Source organism: Hydra vulgaris, chromosome 01 (genome assembly GCF_038396675.1).
Source record: "Hydra vulgaris chromosome 01, alternate assembly HydraT2T_AEP".
In the NCBI taxonomy this organism is placed as follows: Eukaryota; Metazoa; Cnidaria; class Hydrozoa; order Anthoathecata; family Hydridae; genus Hydra; species Hydra vulgaris.
The window spans coordinates 67,728,810-67,753,939 of record NC_088920.1 but is presented as its reverse complement, the minus strand read 5'-3'; the positions used below and the strand labels follow the sequence as shown (position 1 = coordinate 67,753,939).

General features: G+C 26.1%; 3 protein-coding genes across 3 annotated transcripts; 1 reads left to right on the top strand and 2 right to left on the bottom strand.

Annotated features, from left to right (window-relative positions):
* Positions 1-2,672: 2,672 nt before the first annotated feature.
* Positions 2,673-3,905, bottom strand: LOC136074663 (ATP-dependent DNA helicase PIF1-like). The gene has a single exon (XM_065787002.1). It carries the CDS (start codon positions 3,903-3,905, stop codon positions 2,673-2,675), a length of 1,233 nt encoding a protein of 410 aa, XP_065643074.1.
* Positions 3,906-9,967: 6,062 nt separating this feature from the next.
* LOC136074662 (deoxyuridine 5'-triphosphate nucleotidohydrolase-like) lies at positions 9,968-10,441 on the bottom strand. Its single transcript, XM_065787001.1, has one exon. It carries the CDS (start codon positions 10,439-10,441, stop codon positions 9,968-9,970), a length of 474 nt encoding a protein of 157 aa, XP_065643073.1.
* An 11,622-nt stretch (positions 10,442-22,063) lies between these two features.
* On the top strand, positions 22,064-23,104 carry LOC136074661 (TNF receptor-associated factor 5-like). The gene has a single exon (XM_065787000.1). The coding sequence runs from the start codon at positions 22,064-22,066 to the stop codon at positions 23,102-23,104; it is 1,041 nt and encodes a 346-aa protein (XP_065643072.1).
* Positions 23,105-25,130: the final 2,026 nt, after the last annotated feature.

The following is a 25,130-nucleotide window of genomic DNA, read 5'->3' as shown; positions in this document are numbered from 1 at the left end:
CAACATGGTGTGATACCATAATTCGTAGACGGGTTGCTTAAATTTTCTCATGAGAAACAAAAAATGAAGGTTGTCTGTATATTGTTCACCAGTTTCGTTAATACATTTGCGAAAGATTTTGATTAAAAAGTAGGGATCTTCTAACAACTCTATATCTTCTTGATTAAAATAGTTTTCAAATTGGTGTTCGGTCATGATAAGCAAAGACAATTGTTTCATATAATCTACAAGTTCAGCAGTGGTGATTCTCACATAATCACTCAATAAACCGTTAGTGGCAGGTAAGTATTGAAATTTTTCCCACCATCTACAACAAATGTAATACAAAGTGGAGACTCGAAATAAATCTTGTTTTATTTTTTCAGCATCGTTGTCGATTAAATAATTTTGAACGTGACAAGGTAACATGAACAATTCTAATCGTCCTACTCTTTGAAACACCATGTTTACAACTTGAATTCGTTTGTCGTTATAAATGCAAAATTCATTATGATTTAATCTTTCCATTTCTTAAGGAGTCATGTGAGAAAATTTATTTTTATAAACATCAGATTGACGTATTTTATCTACGGGAGTTCTACAAATAGAACAACAAGGATTTTCTTCTTGCCATATTAAATCTCTTTCTTCACTTGATATATTTAAATTTTCAAAACGCGGTAAACATATTTCATAAGTAAATCGAACCAAAGTATCTGCTAAAGCAATGATATCGTAAACTCTCAATTCCATTTTTAATTTTTCATTATTTTCACAATTTAGCTTTTCCCACAAGATACGTCTGTGTGTCTTGTGAAGTAAAGAAACTCCTGGTTGAAAATAGTCTGGTAGACAAGTTAAAGGATTTCTTTCTAAACTTTCAACCGTATTTTCATAATAAAAAATCCATTGAGTAATGACTTGTCCTTGTTCGTCCAAACCAAAACATTCTCTTGCTAATTTTTCATGAATACATTGAATCACAATGGAATGACAATAATAATTCAACTCAGATAAAGGTTTGACTTTGCAAGTAGCATTTTCTTCAGACTTTGTAATACTCGTTTCGCAATCGAAAGTCATTAAAAAAGGAAACAAGTTTCTACTCGTACACATGAACGAATTTTGTGGACGATAGTGAGTAATGCAATCACCGTATGTAAATTTGTCCGGTTTATAATAACCTTCGCATTTGTGTTTCTCTGTGGTAAATTTTTGTCCACAATCAGAACATTGAAACAAAACACGTGAGTTGTTAGAACAAAAATACTTTGTAGAAAATTTTTCATTCAACATGCTTATAGCGTGAAAAGAATTATTTTTTTGAAAAATACAAATTTTGCTCGTGTTGATTGTTTTTTTCCGTTCGTTGGCTTTATTTCTTTCTTCGTCGTTAATAAATACTCTTTGAGAATCTTGATCGTCTTTGGTAATGTTTGCGCTTTCGTAAACTACTTTTAACAATTCTGCAAGAGAACTTTTATATTGTGATTTTAATTTTGAATGCAACAAACGAATTTTGGTGTTTTTTTTGTTAAAGGCAAAAATTTTAATGTTAATACGATCAAAAGTGTTTTCGTAAGCAAAACAATGACAAAAATCAATCAAAGTTTGAAATGACATATTTTTAGATTTTTCTTTTAATTGTTGTAAAACGTCTTTCCACGCTAGAACATTTTGCTCTTCTTGATCTTCAAAAAGAAGTTGTAAAATATTTTCTTCAGAATATAAATCTGTAGTGTTTTTTTCCAACACTTTTCTATTCCATTCTTCAATGGTGCTCACATTCCATTGACGAATCAACAAAGACACGAGAAAAGCAGAATAAAAACATAATCCTGGTTCAAATAAAATACTATAATCTAAAAACATTTTCTTTTTTTGTTGATAAGACAGAATAGTATAAACAGTACTTTTTAGTGTTTTTTCCCATTGTGTTAAAGAATGTGGTCTATACCATTCACCAAACCATTCGTCTATTTCTATCTTCTTTTGTTGTTTTTTTTCGTAATAAGTTTTGTTGTGTTTTTTCTTTTGGTTACTTTTTCTTCGTTGTTTTAGTGTTTCTTTATTTTTTTCATAATAAGTTTTGTCGATTTTTTTCTTTTTTTCAATTTCTTCATCTGTCATGAGCATTTTTCTTTTAAAACCAGACAATTCAAAATCTCGTAATTTCATCATGGATCTTTCTGTTAAATTAGATAAAGTTTTAATTTTAATATTACATAATCGTATTATCTTCCATCCGCTGTCGTTTTCTAAAACATTAAAAACAGCTCGCACATTGGCATCTTGAATAAAACGCAAATTTGTCGATCCTTCTAAAGGTTTAATAAAATAAACAGGTGAATTATAACAACGTTTCATTATTTTACAATAACCATTTTCAATAGACTTGCAACACAAAGTAACAATATTATAACCCAATAAGAAATTTTGAAACAAGTCAGCAAAAAGAATACTGTTTTTCATTTGTGTTTCAAAACCTTCCATTGTTTTTTGTTCAACATGATAAACAATTTCATCAGGACTTTGAGTTTCAGAATAAAGTTGTGATTCTTCTACAATATCTTCATCTTTATAACCATCTTTAATGTAAAAAAAATGTTCCGTGTATATACTGTTATTACTAAAACGAGTTTCCTCAGTTTGATATTCAAATTTCATTTTTTTAGGAATCTAAAAAAAAAAATTTACATGTATTTTTTATAAAATTCCAAAACATCAGAATCAACAGTAATACTTTTAAATAGTGTTCGTAAATCAAATTTATTATTAATAATTATAAATATATCGTTAATATTGCAAACTCGTGATAAAGAAACATAATAAAGACTATTAATAAAAGCCTTTGAATTAAATTGAACAACGGCTTTATTCATGGTACTTCCTTGTGCTTTATGAACCGTAAAAGAAAATGCTAATTTTAAAGGCAAACCAAATCTTGAGCCTACGACAGCATGAGAGCAATCTAAAATTTCTTCTTTGACACATTCAATTTTGACTTCTTTTTTATTCATCATCACCCAAACTGCATTACTTTCTATTAAAATAACGGTACCAATAGTACCATTACACAAACCTTCTTCCACATTAATATTTCTTACAAGCATCACAATAGCACCTATTTTAAGATGAACAGCTGCCGGAATTTGAAACGAGCATGGAATATTTCGATTTTTAATAACATCTTTAGCATAAAACCAATACCCTTCTTGTTTGATAGTTTCCATTTTTTGATTGTTATAAACATCCACTTCGATGTTTCTAAAAAACAATCTTGTATATTTAGAGTTTAAATTTTCATCTTTTTCAAAACAACGTGTCATAAAATAATCAATAGTTTTGTCTGAAACTTGACCAACACGTAGTTCATTTAAAGCTCCAAAAAATTGTTCGTTGTCTTTTTGTCTAAAACATTGAGTTAAAACCAACACTTCTGTCATGTAGTGTAGCCATATTTGTGATTTAAAAACAAATTGACCTGAAACAGGTGGCAACTGAAAAAAATCACCACAAGCAATCACTTGTATACCACCAAATAATTCATCGTAACATTGTCTAATTTCACAAGCTATCGAATGTAATAAATCAAATGTTGAAGCGCTAATCATTGAAATTTCATCAATAATTAAAACATCAGTTTCCAACCATGTTTTTTTAATGTCTTGATGCATATGTCGTTTATAATAATCGACACTTTTAACACCAGTTTCTATACCAGCAAAAGCATGTATGGTGACACCATTGATTAAATAAGATGCTTTTCCTGTACTCGCAGTAATATGTATTGTTTTATAAATTTGTTCGCTTTGAGCAATTTGGTTGACAATATAACTTTTACCGCATCCAGCACCACCAGTAATAAAGAAATTCTTTCCTTCATCAAGCCATTGAAGTGCTTTTTGTTGTTGCAAAGATAACATTTTTTTATTATTTTGCTGAAAAAAAAAAATATTTTTTTTTATTTACTGAAAAAAATACATATAAGAATATTTGATTAAAAAAAATAACAAAATCAGTTTAACATTTAAATTTGTTCGTATTTTAAATAAAAAGTCACTATCGTTTTCGTCTAACAAAAATTTCAAAGATGCCATTTCCTCGTCAGTTAAAGTTTTGCAATTTTCTTTCTCCTCGTCGTTAAAGTTTCGCGAATTTCTTTCAACAAAGAATTCATATTTACAATCTTTTCCAACATTTTTTTATTTTCATTTATATTATTCATCTAAAAAAAAAAAAAAAAATTTATTTCGAATATAAAAATATTACACCATATTTTATAAAAAACATCATATATATAATGTTTCTATTGATCAGTTTTTCCAATTTAGTTGAAAAATTGTTTTTGTTCCCATTAACAAGTAATAAAAATTTCACAGCTGACATTTCATCTTTGTTCAATACATTTATTTGTTCATTATGTTTGTTTAATAATTCCAACAAGTTGTTATTTTCATTTATTTTATTCATCTAAAAAAAAATTGTCAATTAATATTCAGAATTAAAACATTTTTCACAATATATAAATGAACAAGTTTTACCATCAGATACTCTATACTCATCACACTCTTCACATTCGTTTAAATAATGTTTACAATTTTCAATTTCTTCACATTTTTCTTTTACATGGTTTAAAACATCTTCTTTACATTTTAATTTAAAAAAATCATAAAAACATTCAAAATTTAAATTCAAATAAATATGATAATGTTTTTTAATATATTGAAAAACCATCAAAATCAATATATGAGGTACTCGTTTCATTTCTTGATTGAAAAAATCGTCCCACTTGTACTCACCATACCATTGACATCGTCTACATAAAATTTGTTTTGAACTAATCGCATGTATTCGAATTTCTTCCAATGTAGCTGGGTGAGCTCGATTGAATTGGTATATTTTTTCCATCAAAAAATCCAAATCATTTTCTGTTAGTTGCATTTTTTATTATGTAAACTAAAAAAATAAAGAAAAAAAATACATTAATAAAAAAATAGTTACTTTAACGAAACCATCGATATACCAAATTTTTTTGAAAAGTACAATTGTCACACAAATGTTCAAAAACACAATTACATTTAACTAAATCACGTATTTCATAATTAATAAGACCAAAAATTTTGTTTAATAAATCAGACGATAAAGCAAGTTTACTAGAAGCTTTTATTATCATAGTGTAAAATTCTTTTATTGAATCCTCACAATAACTACAACATAAACAAAGAAAACGATAATCAAACACAGGATCGTATTCTCCACATTGACATTCAGCCAAAAATTTAATCTTTTTCTTTTTATTTCTATAAATTTCCAAAAGTTGTTCTTTAGTCAAATCCATTTTTTTTGAAGCTGTATCCACACAAGAACAACAATGCATACAAAGAAATGATGGTTTGTATTCGTCACATTGACATTCGGTTAAAAATTTCTTTTGTTTTTTATAATCTTTTAAGATTATCTTTTTAGGTAAATCCATTTTTTTTGAAGCTTTTAATATAATAGAATAGTTGCACCACGATATCTCCTCTTGTTCCATTTTTTTATTATGTCATTTTATTATGTAATCTAAAAAAAAATACAAAAAATGTATACAAAATTCGTTATAAAAAAATAAACAAAATAATATATACAAAATTTAAACAAAATATAAAAAAAAATTTTTATTATTTAAATACAACATAAGCTTGTTTAAACAAACGTGTCTAAAAAATGTTTATATATTGTTGGATAATCAAGATTTAAAATTGACAATTCGTTTCCTATTCGTTTACATTCTTGACACATATCGAACATATTGCAAGTGCAAAAAGCCAAATAATTCAGACATTTCTTTGTTTTTTTTGTCAATTCCATCATTGTATTATTTTCCATTTTTTATTATGAAATCTAAAAAATACAAAAAAAAATGTATACAAAGTTTTAAACAAAAAAAATATAAACAAAATGCTATAAAATTTAATATAAAAAATAAAAAAAATATGAACAAAATACTATAAAATTTAATATGAAAAAAATTATTAAATAAAACATTAAATATTACAAAGTTTTTAAATAAAATTCCATATACAAAATGTCATTATTCAATTTCTTGATAGTCTCGTTTTCTTCTTACAGAGTCTCTTTTTTCTGCCATTATAACATCTCTCACAATCGTTCGACATTTCTCACACAAATTATCTCTTTTGCAAACACACGAAGCTAGCTGATAAATTTCCTGTTTATAATAACGAAAGTTTTTTTTCGTCAACACTTCACTGAATCCCAATTTTATACATGCTAATTTTATATTTTTTTCCATTTTTATTATGTAATGCTAAAAAAATTTAATATAAAAAATTCAATATTACAAAGTTTTAAACAAAAATACCATAAAAAAATATAATTATTTGTTTTATTCTCGATTTCTATCTTTATTCTGTCTTTTGTCTGCCATTATCATTCTAACATATAAAAAACGAAGCACATCTTCTGTTGTACAATCACACGAAGCTAAGTTATAAAGGTCTTTTTTCATTAAATCTTCAGAATAACCCAATTTTTTGCTGGCTAATATTATGTTATTTTCCATTTTTTATATAAATCTAAAAATAAATAACAAAAATTCAATATAAAAATACAAAAAACACATATACAAAGTTTAAACAAAATTCAATATAAAAAATACAAAAAAAATATGTATACAAAAATTTAATATCAAAATTTAATTATTCATCCATATCAATCCATATTTATCTATATAAAAAGGTGGTTCATATTTCAACACATAATCACTATTTTCTGAAAATAATACTTCCAACACAATCTTTTTACATTTTCGACACATATTATGCGATTCGCAAGCACACGAAGCCAATCTATTAATATCCTCTTTATGATAACGAAAATTATTTTTCATCAACACTTCAGGCAATACCAATTTTTTGCAAGCCAACTTTATATTTTTTTCCATTTTTTAATTATGTAATCTAAAAAAAAATACATTTTTTTAAAAAATTTTAAAAAATTCTTCTTATTTCAGCATAAATGTAACAAGCATTTAAAATACAAAATACACAATTCGATATACATTCACATTGAGCTATTTTACATAGAGCTTCATAAACAAAATCAGGTTTTTTACAAATAAATAAAAGTGTTGTTTTGTTAAGCCCTATTTTTTTAGCTACTTTTTCACACATTTCAGAAGCTTGTTCACTCATGCGCCAATCTTCTAATAAAAATGCTTCCAAAATTTCTTTTTCTCTTTTAAAAGTTTTTTCTTCTGAATATTTATCAACTCGTAGTTTTTTAGGTTTAATTCGTTGCACTTGTTTTACAAATTCATCAAATTCATCTTGGGTCATTTCTTCTTGAAACAATTCTTTAAGATGATAATCTTCCAAACTATCTTCTTGAAACAATTCTTTAAGATGATAATCTTCCAAACCATTTTCCAAACAGTGCCATCCATTTATAGAATTCAAATAAGTTTGTCTTATACATTCTAGAAGAAGATTGCCGTAACGAAAAGCATTGTTGTCGCGATCAATAAGAGCAAACCTTCCATCTTTATTTTTAACAATTTCAAATTCACAAACCACAACCATTTTTTATTATGTAATCTAAAAAAATACAATAAAATGATTAAAAAAATGACAATAAAATTTATCTAAAAATGATATTATTGATAACAATTTTTTTTTCCACATTCATTGCATAAATAAGTTTAGTCTTTTGACATTCTTTATGATGACACAATTCTATGTATTGACAAATTGTTGGTGTTGTTGCCATAATGCTGTTTGTTGGTCGAACTATTATTTTTACCATTTTTTTTATTATGTAATCTAAAGAGAAAAAAAAAATTTAATCAAAAAAGGTACTCAAATATTCCATTGTTTTTAAAAAAGAAAGTTGTAATTCTTCGCGAATACGTATTGTTTTTTCAGTCTTGTTGACAAAAGAAAAATGTTTCATTATTTCTTTGCGAAATTCAGGGACATTTTTTTCAATATACTCAATCATAACCATATCTCTTTCTTTTTGTTTTTCTTTATCTTCTTCTACCTCTATTTTAAGCCATTCAATCTCTTTTTGATTTGTCGTAAATAATTTGTGCATGGCTTGATAATACAGTTGCAAAGTTCTCAATCTGTTTATAAAACCATCTTTTTCAGCATCTTTTCGTATTAAACGGTTCAATTCGTCTACTGTTTCATTTAACATGTTGACGTGAAAATTTTTAAAATAATCTTTAAAATCATCACCATATTCAACAAAACATTTTACTATTTTATATTCAGCAGCAACATCTGCGTTACGTTTATCCAACTTTCTATATTTATGAGAGATGTATTTTCCACATTTATAATCTCGAAAGAAATCCATATTTTTTATTAGTTTACCTAAAAAAAAATACAAAAGTTATTAAAAGTATAAAAAAAATCAAGTTACTCGATATAAATATTTATAAGAAGAAGCGTAAAACAATTTTTAATTGTTTTTTTTAATATTAATCTTTCTTCGTGCTTTGAAATGTAATGAAAATTTTTCATGTCCACGTTTACTTTCATATAAGAGAACAAGGCTTCATCTCTTCTTGCAAATTCTTCCTTTTCTTTTTTTACAATAAATTCGTCTTCTTCAATCGCAGCATTGCAAGTGACAATCATGAAATTGAACATCTCTATTAAAAATTGACGTATATTGAGATATTTTTTGATGAGCTCGTTATTTTTATCTATAATTTCTGTTATTTTATCAAGTTGTCCCACTATGCCATCTTGATGATCGTCGTTAGTTAAAAATTCTTTAACAATAACAAAATGAAAATAAAAAACAGGTGATAATTTTTCCAAAAACTCCCACAATTTCCGTTCAGAATGATGTAGTTTGTAACATTTGGTAATCCATTCGATGCGATCTTCAGACCATTTTTCATTATTCATTTTTTAATTAGTTAATCTAAAAAAAATAAAAAAATTATACAGATAAATGTTTAAATTCATAATTTAAATCGTGATTACATTCAATATGTTTATAACTAAAAGTTAACAATTCTGAAAAAATTTCTGCAATGGTTTTTAAACTCGTTATATAATTATAAATACAACTATTCTTTTCCATTTCGTTCATATCCTCAATCACAATATCTTCTATATTTTCCATAAGTAATTTTTCTCTTTCGCCACAATCAAGTTTAATTTTAGAAAAAATGTCCAAATAGCAATCTACTTTATTTAAAGACATGACTTGAATTGTTTGTATGAAAGAACTTTTCATATCATTAATATCTTCCATTACACGAGTAAATGAATCCATATGACGGTTACCAACAAAACCCATTATATTTGATAAACGTCCATATTGTTCTTCATCATGTTGTAAAATAGTATCCCAAGCAAAGCGTGTAGACCAATCCATTTTTTAATAGTTTTTTCTAAAAAAAATAAAAATTTTTTTTACTAATCTAAAAAATAAATAAAAAATATACAGAACAATGTTTATACAGTTAAAATTATAAAAAAATGATACACTTCATTTATACAGTTAAATGATTATACAGTTAAATGATACTAAATTTTGTTTACATTTAATATGTTTATTAATAAATGTTATTAATTCTAAAAAAGTGTTTTCGATAAATTGTAAATCTGTTAAATAATTTTCGTCATCTCTTATATTCATTGATAATATCATGTTTTTCATAGATTGACAATTTTCATAAATAGTTTCAAAAACAATCAAATATAAATTTGATAAATTAGTTGCTTGATAAATAATTGCTTGATAAAAGTTCGTCTTCATTTTAATCGTATTATCGACTACTTCACCAAATGAAATAGCTTGACAACCGTAACTTACAAACAATGATATGGTTTTTAAACGAGTATGTTGTTCAACATCTAATTTTCTAATGTCGTTCCAAGCGTCCAAAAGAAGAAATGACATAATTTTTACTAATCTAAAAAATAAAAAAAATTTACAAAAATATTTTACAAAAAAATTATTTTCCAGTGGATCCAAAACCACCTTTTCTTTCTACATCTTTAATCATTGTCATTTTTACTTGACCACAACAACACCCATCAAATTCTATTACATTTTTTACAGCTTTAAACATTTTTACAAATCCCATTTGAGCAATAGCATCTCCACGTTTAAACACAACATTTTCTTCAGAATGATTCATCAATAAGACTTTAATTTCGTCTTTATAATCGACATCTATTATGCCTGGAGCATTGAACACTACCACACCATGTTTAAAAGCAATACCTGATTTTGAATATATCTGTCCTACTAAATTTGAATCCATTTTATCTATATACACTCCAGTATTTACTAAAACACGTTGATGGGGTTGAAGTATAACATCCTTTGAGCTTCTCAAATCAAAACAAGCGCTTTCTTTTGTTTCATAAAAAGACCATTCATGAATATCTGTAATTTCAAGTGATTTAAACTCTTTATTTTCCATTTTATCTATCTCGCTGTCTTGTCCAAAAAGATGATAACCTCAAGTTGTTTTTCCACTCTTTTTATATAAAATAGTAGTCATAACAACATTATCTCTATCATTAAAAACAGAATTAAAAGTGTAAAGTACAAAGTTTAAAGTTCATCGTACCACACATTGAACTTTAGACTCTTGATTAAGGGATTAACATTTTTCTAAAAAAACTTGTTTAGTACTTGTTTTTTTTAATCTCTCTTTTCAACTGAAACAGTATAAAAAGAGTTCATTTCCATTTCAAAGTTCATTCACAACACAACGAACATCAAAAAATGACAGAGTTTGAAATTGTTTACTGCAATGATAATAACTATGTTAAATTTGCAGATCTAGCAGCTGCAACTTTGTGGCTCATTGAATTTAAAGAAGAAAAAAATGTGAAAGAAAAACAATATTCTACTGTTCCTCTTAAACCGTTGGCGCAATTTAACTTTAATAAAAAAGAATTGATTTACAAACAAAAAAATGAGGGTTGTGAAATCTTGTTACCATGGAGATATAGAGAAATGTGCGATCTCAACAAAACAAATTATTTGTTTAGATGCGAATTGAAATTGACTAAAGACGACAACACATTTAAAATGAACAAAGGCGAACTCACTAATAATGCGGTGTTTATATTTAATCATAACAAAATGACCAAAAAAGTATTGGAAAGTTTGATGATGGCTATGGAAGAAGCTCAAAACAAAGCCTATAGGCAAGTAGCTTACCCTAAAACTCGCATATTAAAAACGATCGATTTTAGCAATTTTAGTATACGATTAGCCAAAGAAGAAGACGAAATTTATACTACAGAATATGCAAGACAGTTGGCTATAGAACCATCTTTTCATAATTCGTTAATTAAAAATGGCGTTTCACGAAATTTAAATCAAAATTTGAAAAGAGCTTCGCTCGAGCTTGCTGAAATTGAAACAAAAAAAACCAAAGTCGAACCAGAACCAGTACCAGAAGTACCAGAAGAAGAAGAATAATTTTTTTTTTTTAAATAAAAATTTTTGTAATTTTTTTGATTTAAAAAACCTGTTTTAATATTAAAAAACTTGTTTTTTTTTAATCTCTCTATTTTCCTATATAAAGGGTGAAAAAAAATAAAACGCTAGTTCATTTGTGAAAGAGAAAATGACTAGCAAACAACTCGACGAAAGTCTTATCAAAGCTGTTCAACTTTTTTATCCAGATAATGAATTACATCCTATGTTGTTTGAATTTCACCATTTAAATAACACGTATGAAGAATGGCAAGACATTATCTTTAAGTATTTAAAAAATTTTAACTTGGAATTAAACTTGGAAGAAGAAAAATTCAAGGATTTATATTATATTTTTATAGCTAAAGACTATGAAAATAAACTTGATTTGTTTGAAAAACCATCACGTCGTTATATGAATTTTGTAGAACAAGCACCATCATGGAGAACGAACATGCTCGAAGTATGTCGCCTGATAAACGATGATTTTATAAATGTAATCAAAACAAGTGTAGAAAAACAACACGAAGAATTAAAAAAACAACTAGAAGACTTTCTTAAAGTATATAAACTTTATTACAAATCAAAAAACATGGAAAAGCAAACTTCGTGGAAAAGCAAACTTAAACCCACTTTAAAGTATTATTTTTTGTTTCCTTATCTATCTAACAAATGGGAATATGATCAGTTGAAGAAAAATTGTAAACTGTTAAATTATGTTGTTCCAGCTTGCATGGACCCACTACCTTGTTTTTCGTTTGACGATAAAGTTTTTCATAATGGTTATTATACCTTATACACACCCGTTCCTATTTATGAATATTTTATACAAAAAAAAGTACATCAAGAAGGAGATAAAGTGTACATTTACAAAGCCTTTGAACGCTGCAATTTTCACGAAAAAAGTTTAATAGAAATGTTTCCCACAGCTCAATGGTTTTTTTTCTTTAAGAGAAATTTTAACATTTCAAAGATTTTATACAGAAAAGAGGAGGAAGTTTATAATTATGAAAACGACAAAATAGTATCGAAACAACCTATTCATACAAACAATCATTACACCAAATATTATGTGACTGCGGAAGAAGGATTATAAACAAGACAATTTTTTTTATTTTTTTATTTTTTTTTCCATATCAAAAAGTTGATATACAAGTTTGTTTACTTGAAATATATTATTAAAACATTCACAAGTGTCTTTTTTTAATATATAAATACATTGAATGTTATCTTTTATAAATTTAATAAAACTCGAGTATTCTTCAACATTTAATTCTGTATAATCTTGCACGTCGATATTTTCTATAAACCCATTTACAAAATCTTCTAAATAGTGTGCAAACATATATGTTTCATATTTAGGACAATGTTCGTGGATATGTTTTTTCACATAGTTATGATGATAATGTTCTAAACATAAACTTTCATTGTTGAAATAAGTAGGTAGTTTACACAATTTTGGAAATAATAATTTATTTAAATCGAATGTAACTATTTTTTGATCATTTATTGTAGTCAACACATCTTTTTCCATGTTTCCACCTTTATAAAATACAACATTATATTCGAGTTTTGAAAATATAGTTTTTAAATAATCCACTACGGAGCAGCAAAATATGATTTCACCGGTATATTTGAATGTGGGATAATATTCTAATCCATGAATATTCTTTAGACAGTATAAAAATACTTTTTTATCCTTTTCTTCCATGTTTTCAAATTTTTCACATGGTATAACTTGTACGTGATAAAACTTTTTATCAGCAAGTGAACGCAAACATAACTCTCTGATACAATTTTTTCCCCACTTGTGAATCTCTTTATTGGTTATAAATTCCAAATCTAACAACCACAACTAGAAAAAAAAATGCTTTTTTATTAAAAAAGAAGCGTATTCTTTTAATAAAACGAATAAAAAAGTATAAAAAATCAAATTTTTTAAAAATATTTTTTTTTACATTTTTAATTAAAAAAAAATGAATCGCGTTGATAGCATCATTAAAAAAATTCACAACAATTGCGCAGTGTGCGCGCTCGATGAAGTATCTAAAAGATATAAATATTACGAACACAAATCTGGAAATTCTTCACCTTCATCGGATTACGTAGAAGAAGAACATTTTACAGATAAAAATTCGTTTGAATTTTTACAAAATGTACTCAAATCTAAAAGGATAACATTAAATTCTTACAGTATTGAAAAATGTTTTAAAAACAGCGAATTTAATAATTTACTCGAAAATCCTCAACTTTGTTCTATTCATCTCAACTACTTTGATGATTTGAAAGAAACCTATGGCGAACATTATGTAATAGAACTCTATAAAACCAAGCTTACTCTTTTGCTGCTAGAAAGAAAAATCAAACCACCTATGATTCTAACAGAAGGCGATCAAACTGACGGTTTTGTGGATACGTTTACTTCAAAAGTAATACCTACCATTACTTCTTTGATAGAAAAACTAGATGGTGCTTTAAAAAAGAAGTCTGTTAAAAGAAACATTGAAGGAATTATAAAGGAAGGAACCGCCGACAAAAAAACTTTATTTGTTAATATATTACACGCTGTTGTAACACTATTTATTGCGAGTTTTTTTAATTTAGAAAAAGAAGAATAAAAAAAAATGGCTACTGATGATTCTTTGTCTCGTTTTTTTAAAAATTCAGAATTTAAAAATTATTTTATAGGAATATATGCTTTTGACGAACTAAGTCAAACAAAAACACATATTCATATTATTCAACAAATGAAAAAAAATGGTTCCTTTATCATTTACAACAATGAAACTACAAAAGAGGCAGGTCAACATTGGAGAGTGTTGATGAAAATAGACAAGGGTCATTTTTTTTGTTTTGATAGTTTAGGTGAAGAAAGTGTATTGCAACAAATTCCAATATATTTAAGATTTAATAAATATTTGTTTGAAGCAGTAGAAGAAGTGAATAGCAATATACAAATCATCACGATTAACATTAACTACAACGAAATTGAAATTAATTCTTATATACGTCAATCCAATCATTTTCCTACAGAATGGACAGCAGAAAATCGTGAATTTTATTGGTTTACCAAATTTATTTTAAAATATAGCGAAATCACTGGCAATCAAAATGTATTTTTTTCATACAATAAATTTCCTTTTCAATGGAATGATAGTAGTTTATGTGGTGCATTTGCCGCCTATTTTGTAGCTCTAGTCTTTCGCAGCGAAAATGTATTATATACAGATCAAATATATTTACCTTCGTTGTGCAGACTGTTAAACCATTATTTTTTTGAAGTAACAACGCTTCATGCCTCTTCACTAGTTCAAATAAATCTTTATTCATTTTTTCAGTTTATTAAACACGAACTCTTTCAATACCTTGATAACACTGCTAAACAACTGTTTGAAAAAGACATGCAGTTGCATTTTTATATGAAAAAACAGGAAAATCTGGAACGTGATCTTTTGTCTATGAAAACAAAACAAATTCCTTTACATTATGATATTTACGAAAAACAATTATTAGCTCAAAATGCTGCTAAAAGATTTTTAAAAGATGCAGGATTCTTAAGAACAAATTATGAAGGTACGTGGGGTAAGTTATCCCTATTGGATATTCAAGCCATTCCAGCTGTGATGAACGAGGAAAACATTTATTACATGATGCAAAATGAAATGGATAGAATTTACGCAAACAATTATACGCGATTAAAGACTGCCAATCAATTTTTAGATGTACCTATTGATGATGTCATGACTAAAAAAGAAATAAAAAGGCAAATCGCTCTGAATTTAATATAAACAGAATCATGAAGAGAACAGCGCACACGCTATTAGAAGAAATCGTAGAAGAAAAATGCGCCACGTGCAATGAATATGGTGAACTGTTTTTTGTAGTTTTAAAAGAAAAAAAAAATCAACATTTGTTAAAAAACTGCACTATCCACGTTGTAAATCAAGAAATACGGATTTTTAATACTGTTACCAAAAGATCTGCAAAAATACATCTTTATAAAACAAATTGTTTAACTTGCAAAGGAAAAAAAACTATTCTAATAAAACGTTACAAAAAGAAACGAAAACAAGAAAAAAGAAACAATTTTTTATATGTACATATTTATTCATTAAATGAATTAATATAATATTTTTTTACAACTTTTTTTTTAATATACTTCAAACACTTTATCCGGAGGCATATAAGGGTTGGCAGGTTTTGTAACAACAGGAACAGGAGGCGTTTTTGTTTTTTTGCCTTTCCACGCTTTTTTTATACTGTATAACAGCGAACCCACTTGCAATGCGTTAGTTACATTTTTAGGCGTGATAAAATCGGCTAATCCTCTTCCTCTTCTGCGTATTCTCTTTCTATGACTTTTACGTCTTTTTGATCTCAAATATCTTTTTCGCTTAAAAGCCATTTTTGTTGACAATGCTCAACATAAACTAAAAAATGTTTCAAAGGAAGTTTAAAAGTTTCAAAAGGAACTTCTTTATATATAAACTCAATAATAAATTCATCGTTGAAACGTGTTACTTTAATAATTATTCCCCATAATAAGTCTCTAAATAATCAGTAAAATGTTTCATTCTTTTATGTCTGCTTCTTCAAGTTGCCAAACATTAAATGTCTCTTTAATAACATCAACAAAGTCTTTATAATTCATTTCGAATGTTTTCACCATAAAAGATTCATTTCGAATGTTTTCACCATAAAAAAATTCAATATGGGCTTTATTATTATCACGAGTTACTTTGATTTGTTTACTTGCATCCAAACGAAATACTAATTTAAAATCGCCTTCAACATGTTTTAAAATATCGCTAGCTTCAAACTTGGAAGCTTCTACATTCATAACAGTGTTATAAAATTCGTTTAAACAAGTTTTAAACTCCATTTTTTTTGTTTATTTCAAATGAATTTTTTTTTATTTCAAAACAAACAAATTTATAGTACTTTTTTTAAAAAAAAACAGAAAAAACACTATCAAATATTTTTTTTATCAATATATTTTTGGTATTTTATTACCAATATAAAAAACACCGTCATATACATGTGATATGCTATATATTTTATTTATAATATCAAAATCTAATATAAATCCACCAAAAAAAGTAGATGTTTTTGTGTGTCCATTTTCTTTATCTCCGCTGATAATTTCAGCAACACCGTTTTCATATTCGTACGTAAGAATATAATCGCCATAAGCACTTGTGTCTGTACGTAAATTTTTAAGCTTTTGACTCTGTTTTTCCATATTTTTCAATAACCAAAGACATTCTTTAATATTTTCTTCGACATAGAATCGAAATTTTTGCACAAAACATTTGTCACAATATTTTTTAATGTGGCTTTTTCTTTTGGCGTGTTTACACACTGTTGAATTCATTCTTTTTTGTAAATGAACGTTTTACAGAATTGAGCTTTTTTATACATGTTTTTTAATCCGATTAAAATATAGTTTTAAATACACCACCAAGTACGGGTATATTTCCTAATAGGTTACCAAGGATACCTTTACCGCGTTTTCTAAGTATACGCTTTCGTCCTTTACCGATTAAAGAATGATAAGGTCTAGGATTAGGTTTCGATTTTCGATGAACAAAAATATATCTTCTAGCATTTCTATGTCCTCTATGTCTTCTATGTCTCATTTTTTAATAAATATTTCTGTGTTTATCGCGATCCACTTTTGTTAAAACAAAACGATATATCGGTTTTCCTACTCGATTCATTTCGCGATTTTGTTTATTATTTATATACTTGCTTTTTGTTTTTCGATAACACATCAGTGCTTTTCTACAATATTGACGCTTTATTTTTTTTAAATTTTTCTTAACTCTTCTACGTCTTAGAGTTCTTAGTTCTGTATTATTGGGATCAGTTAACTCGTTTTCATCAAAAGAGGTCCTATCAAAAAATTCAAAAAAAGCATCCCTATGAAAAGGCCATTTTCCATCTACTGTATATTTGGGTAATTTAGATGTATATTTAGGTCTCAAATTGCTTTTATAAGAAGGTGTTGAAAATAAATTCCGTCTTACAATCATACGGGAAAAATCAATATCATCTGCAACCATTTTTGTCTTTAACTTTTTTTTTAACTTTAACTTTTTCGACTTTAACTTTTTTTTTTGACTTTAACTTTTTTTTGACTTTAACTTTTTTTTTTTTTTGACTTTAACTTTTTTCGACTTGTATTTTTTTTATATCTTTTTTTTTTACAATATAAAAAACATAGTGTCACCCTGACACAACCTTACTTATTCTGTCTTTACTTTATCTTAGTAGGCCTACTTACTTGTGTTTTTTTCTTACAGTCTTTATTTTTTTTTATACGGCCGTATTTTTTCTTACTTACTTACTTAACCTTACTTAGTCCTTACTTAACTTACTTAGTCCTGACTTAGTCCTTAGCCTGCTTACTCACACACTCGTTCTCACATCACTAATTCTTTCGAGTTAGTGTTTTCACTCGACACACTCACTAATTCTTTCGAGTTAGTGTTTTCACATTGAACTTTCTATACTTTCTAGACGCACTCACTAATTCTTTCGAGTTAGTGTTTTCACATTGAACTTTCTATACTTTCTAGACGCACTCACTAATTCTTTCGAGTTAGTGTTTTCACTAATTCTTTCGAGTTAGTGTTTTCACATTGAACTTTCTATACTTTCTAGACGCACTCACTAATTCTTTCGAGTTAGTGTTTTCACATTGAACTTTCTATACTTTCTACTACCCTCAACGAGAATCGAACCCACGACGGTCTAATGGCATGGCGTTTGAAACATAGTGCGGCGAGCGAATGCACTATGCTACGTCGACGTATTGGTTCATAAAGTTTTGAATTTATTTAACATGTTGTTTTAACACTTATCACAGAGTTTTTTTCTTCGTAGAGTTTTTAAAAAGTTGTTTACTCCGTATTTTAATCTCTTTAATCTTGTTCATAAAAGCGCTAACAAAAGTTTCTAAATTTAACTAGCATGACACAGCATTTTCTTTTCATCGCATAAAGTTGCATCACTTTAGCTATTATTTCGCGTTAATCTGTAGAGATTAAATTTTATACATAAAAAGCGTGTTTTTTGTTAACAAAATCAAAAATGACAAAAACATTAACGAAACGCTCTATTAAAAAAACAAAATATTTATTTAACGATGAAGTCGTTGGTAAAGAAATTGATTTTAAAGAAAATGAAATCGAAATAGTTAGCGATGAAGAAGAACCAGAAATTATTCTCATAGAAGATGATCCTGTATTGGATTTCGATATTTATATCGAAGACACTGACAAAATTGATTTTGTTATTAAAAATAACGAGTCAAAAAAAATAGAAACGACAAAAGAAACACCAGAAGAAGCACCATTAGAATTCACAGAAGCGCCATTAGTATCGACAGAAATAAATAATAACACACAAGAAATTCAATCGGACAACAAAATAAAAGTTTGTTTTTAATATTTCTTTTTTACACTTTTTTCATTATTTTCTTTTTACACACATACAAGGTTTTTATATATATTTTTTAGAAAAAAAAAGCAAATCATATAAACGACGCAACAGCAAGAGAAAATTAAATTATTTATTAAAAAGAAATCTTTATAATTTGTAAAAAAAATTTTTTTATAAATATATTATTTTTGTCTATTTTTTCGTCGTATGTTTGCTTCTTTTAATTGTTGTTTAATATCGACATAGGATTCGGCAGTATGAACCCAGCGTTTTATTCTTTTACCAACTCTTCCAAGTTTACGATTTGTTTTATTATCTTTATATCTGTTATTTGTTCTTCGTAAACACGATAATATTCTTTTACAATTGCTTGGTAAATACTGATTTTCAGTCTGTGTCGATGTTGAACTTTGTTTTCTACTATTTTCAGTCTGTTTGTGTTTGAACTGCTTTTTTTGTTCTAGGAACTGTTGTTTTTGTACGCGCCATATTGACAGTGTTTAACGATCTAGGAGTATACCTTATTTTAGACATTTTATAAAAAAATGATATTTATAACTATTTATATTTATTACAATAAAAAATAGAGTATTTATTTCTAAATAAACCTATTTTTTTTAGTTTTAATAATGAGATATATTACTATCAATAATTTAAAATATGAAGTGTTTAGCGATAGTGAAAAAGATCAATTTTTCATTATTCAAAATGGAAAAAAAAAACCCATTGCACTAGTATTTCCATATAACGCAAAAAGAGGTAATTGTTTTTATGGTTTTTTTTCATTTTTATAAGAAAAATTATTATTTTTTAAAATACTATTTTTTTTCTAGAAAAAGAAATGCAAAAACTTAGAGAGTTTAGAAACTTTGTTAGACAAAATTTTGTAGATGATACAAGATTTTCTCACACTCGACGTAAGTTTTTTTTTTAACTTTACTATTTTTTCTTATTAAAAAAATTCATTTTTTAAAAAATATTTTCTTTTTTTAGATAATCCCTATCCACGTTCACCACGCTCACCACTACTATCACCACTATCACCACCACATTCACCACCACAATCACCACCAGAACCCAATAGGGAAGTGGGTCCTTCACACTGGGACTACTCTCCTCGTAAGTTGAACTTGATCTTTTTTTATTTTATTAAAAAATATTAATATTTTTTTTTAATATCCCCTTTGTCTGTTTTTTAGAGAGTCCAGATCCAGAATATACAGAAAGCGAAATTTTATAAAGCTTTTGTATATATTTTTTTATAGAAAAAAATTTTTTTTAGTTGTTATTACTATTTTATTATTACTATTATATATACAATACTATTTTTTTTGTTATTTACTATTTTAATATTACTATTTTATGAATGGAAACATTTGGCGTTTTTGTTAAATTTAAAAAGAACTGAAATTAAAAAAATTAATTATAGTCTTTTTTAGTGTTAATTTTTTCTTTATATTTTTTTTGTTTATTTGAATTTTTACATTTTTTAATACAAGATTTTTTAATACAATAGAATTTTACATCTTTTTTTAATACAATAGAAAAAAATGTACAAACAAATAATAAATACGATTTCAAAACAATTAAATCACCATTGGAAACAATTAGCGATTGATCTACACTTTAAAAGACACATTATTAAAAAAATTGACGTGAATTATATAAAAAACTTTGACAAAATTAAAAAAATTTTACTTCTTTATTTAACGCAACACAAAGATAAAAAAAGAGCTATAAATCATTTATATTATGTATTAACAAGATGGGAAATTGAAACCGACAAGCAAGAACTTTTATTTAATTTATTACAATGTAAATTAGTTTTATTTAATAATTAATGTTTTTATATTTTTTAGCATAAAATAATGAATTTTATACGATTAAAACTAAAAATAGCACAACATTTACAATCACATTGGCAAACGTTAGCTGAATATCTGGACTACAAAAACCGTGATATCGTATGCATACAAACTGATTATCATGATACGAACGAAAGAATGATGAGACTTTTAAATTTAATTTATCAAAGAAAAGGAACCGAAATCGAAGCAGCTCGTGCTTTATATGATGCGTTATGGACATGGTCACTTGACATAACAACAAAACAAAATAATTTAGAACTATTAAAAAATATAGAAGAAACTATGAAAATAATTCAAAACTATATATTACAATAATTTTTTTTGTAATTTTTTTGTAATTTTTTTATTTTTTTTTTAGCAAACTAATATATTTAAAAAAAAAATGAAACAATACGTCAAAAAATGTGGATGGTAAGTTTTGTCATTTGTTTTTTCTTTGTTTTTTTTTATAATTTTTTTAAATTTTTTTATTTTTTTTCTTATTAGTTATGGGGATTATATTAACGAAGAGACTCTTTGCTATCACGAGTTGTTATTGACAAAAGAAGAAGAACAAGATTTGGAAGAACTTATGGAAATGGAAGAATTAACAGAGAAAGATTATGAAAAATATTTAGATCAATTAGTACAAGAAATGGAAGAAGAATCAGATGATATTGAAGAACTAAAATTACAAATGTTAGAAGAAGAAATGGAAAAAGAAGTGGAAGAAATAGAAAAAGAAATGCATGAAATCTTAGATGAAATGGATTGGGAACAATACGTTATAGACGTTATTAATAAAATGGACAACTTACCAGAGCTTTATTTATAATTTTTTATTTATAAATATATCTTTTTTTAGTCAACTAAAAACAAATAACAATCATCACTTTTTAAATAATAAACTCGACAATAAGAACTTTATTTTGTAACTTTATTTTGTAATTTTTTTTCATCGTATTGCAGCATAAGACGAACTGTTGTAATAAAATAAGATCACTTTATTTTGTAATTTTTTTCTTTTTTTTAGACAACTAAAAAAAATGAATAATAATGATGATTTTGAAGATATGTTTCCTGGGTTTGGTGATTATTTAAATGAAGAACAAAAAGAAGTAGAAAATATAACTTTTAACAATATATTTGAAGAAGAAGAAGAAGTTATTGAAAAAAACCTTATTTATATTTTTATTCTTTTATATGTTTTGTTGAGCAATTTTGTTTATTTATTAATTCTTTTATGTTAAAAAAGACATGTATATTTTTTTATAGTTCTTATATAAATAAATGTTTTTTTTTCAGCAACTAATAAAAAAATGTCAGCCAACATATATCCTTGCTGTTTTTGCGACAAAGAATTTAGTTCAAAAGAACTTTTACAGCATCAAGCAGATTGTTCTACAGAACAATACTCCCACGAATGTTTCACCTGTAAAAAAAAGGTACAAGATTTGTTAAACCACGAATGTGATTATGAATTTCTAGATATACAAAAAATATGTTTTTTTTGTAATACCAAAATCGATGATCAAGATTATTATGAGCACTCTGTCATCTGCTTTCAATATTATAAAGAGCAACAAAATCGTTATTTGAACCAAGTCGTTCAAGACGAAAAGAAAAATTTAAATTATTTGAATCTTTCTATGAATCAAATCATGATTAAAATGAAGAGTCTTCAAGAAAAAGAAATTAAAAATCTAAAAGAAGAAAATGACAAACTTCAACAAACCCTAGCAAAAACGAACCAAGAAATGGCAGAATTAAAAAGTCTCTTTTATGACAACATGTTGGTTTTAGCAAATCAACAAGATACAGAACATCTCAAACAAGAAATAACAAAACTTTATCATATTGCAGAAGAAAATAGCACAGAATTCTTAGCTTTAAAAAATTCCATTCAACAACCTAAAGAAGTCAAGGTAATTCAACACGTTATTAAAGACATGCAATTGATCAAACTCGATCAAATGAATCTCAGGCTATTATCAGATGAAACATTTTATTCAGAACCCATTTACACAACAGAAGGATACCGTTATCGAATAAAAGTGTATACGCGAAGTACCGTCATCAACAATCTAGCCATTTACTTTCAATTGTTAAGAGGTGAACTGGACGATGCTTTACAATGGCCTTTTACCAAAAATGTCAATATCACCTTGAGAAATAAAGAACAATTTTTTACTCGTACTACTACCAACAATAATTATCTTCAACTTTTAGACGACAGTTCATTTGATAAACCTACCACCGAATATAATGTGGCTGTTGGTTATAAGAATTTTATTTCACACGAAGAACTAAAACCATTTATTATTAACAATAATTTATTTATTACGATTAGTATACAATAACATATTTTATTTAAAAAAATGTATTTATCCTATTTTTTAAAATGTTTTTTTGTACTTTATCTAACGTTATTAACCCTTTTTTTTTTTTAGATTAACTAATAAAAAAAAATGAATACAATTGATATATTCAGAGAAATTAGTTTGGAACTAACAACCAACAACGTGCAATCTATCAAATTCTTACTCAGAATACCGTTAGGAATCAAACAAACTTTAAAAAATGGTTTGGATATTATAGAATACTTTAAAGATAATACTATTCAAAGTGAACATGGCCATCTTTACGAATCATTAGAAAGTAAATTGGAATATCTACTTGTATTATGTAAAACAATTCATCGAAATGATATTTTCAACAAATACAAAAATAAAATACCACGTCTTCCTAGTTACGAAGAATGCGTTGTTAATAATCCACCTGTATATGCATATCCAAGTGCAGTTGTAGAAGCAAAACAACAAGAACTATTTCATTTATATAATCCAAAACCAGCTAAAGCACCTGAATGTGCACAAGAATTCATTTAACTCTTTTTTTTTTAGGAAAAAAAATTTTTTACTTGTATAACTCAAATTTGTAAATTTTTTTACTTGTATTAACTCCATTTGTAAACTTTTTTTTTTTTTAGACAACTAATTAAAAATAATGGGAAGCAACTGGGGAAATATTAGAAGAATACTTGATAAAGAAGAAACTACACTTCGTCACTTTTTACAAAGACTTCATAAACAAATGGCACGAGAAAAAAAGTTTATAGAAATAGACAAAGAAACAAGAAAAGCTAGTCATTATTTAGAAAACATTTTTTCTTATGTTAAAAACTTTGAACAACAAACACTCATCTGGTTTAGTCCAGAAGAACGACATTATTCATATTATATTTTTGACTTTGATGATTCGACATTGGATAAAACAAACAAATTTGTCAATGAAAATCAAACCCAACTTACTTTGAAAGATTTGTGTAAAAGAAGATTGGCACAAGAACGAATTCAATTTGAATTCGATCAATTGCGAGAAAAAATTGTTTGTTTATTCGATAAAACCAAACTACCACATATTAAATGGAAAGATCCAGATAATATTCGATTATTGTTTTACACCTATTATAAAATATATATTTTTTATCATTTACCTTTTATAAGTAAACGTTTATCCTTTTATTATCTTCAAAGACGATATCTTTTTACTTTATTTCATTTACTTTTCACAGAAATATCCTATTTTGCCGATCCAAATAGACAACTGGAAATACATTTAATACGAAAATTATATCGTTTAATCATGGAATATATAAATTGGTCACAACAACAATATTTTTATACTATTGAACCTTGTTTTATTCATTTTCAAATTGTAAAACAATATTTTTAATTTTTTTTATTTTTTTTAGTTAACTAATAAAAAAATGCAAAGAAGTAAGCACTTTTATGAATACGAAATTATCCACATTGTGAGTTGGTTTACATCAGAAACAAAAAATAACATGGATGTAGACTTGAAAACGTTAAAAGATTTGTGTAAAAGAAAATTGGCATATAGAAGAATTAAAATTGAATTTGAATTATTAAAAGAACAGCTTGGAAATTTATATTTTTATTATGATGAAAACAAATCTTTTTATATTTGTGACTTTTCTTATGATTACGACATTAGTTTTCTATTCAATCATAATTTATTTTATTGGATACAAAGAAAAATTATAGCTTCTTTATACGAAATGTTTAGATCGCACTATAATAATCGTTATATTAAAAATGAACAACTTGATTTTTTTTATAATTGTATTAGAAAATACATTCAATGGGCAATAGATCAATATTATTATATTCGTGAAAATAATTTTGTACATTATAATGATAACATTTTATATTTATAGACAAACTAATAAAAAAAAATGAAATATGGTTACAGCAAAAGAAAGTCAAACAAAAAAATAAAAAAACAAATAAAAGGAATATTTTTTTTTCTGTATTTATTTTTATCATTATAATTTTTTATTAATTCTTTTTTTTTTTACAGCCA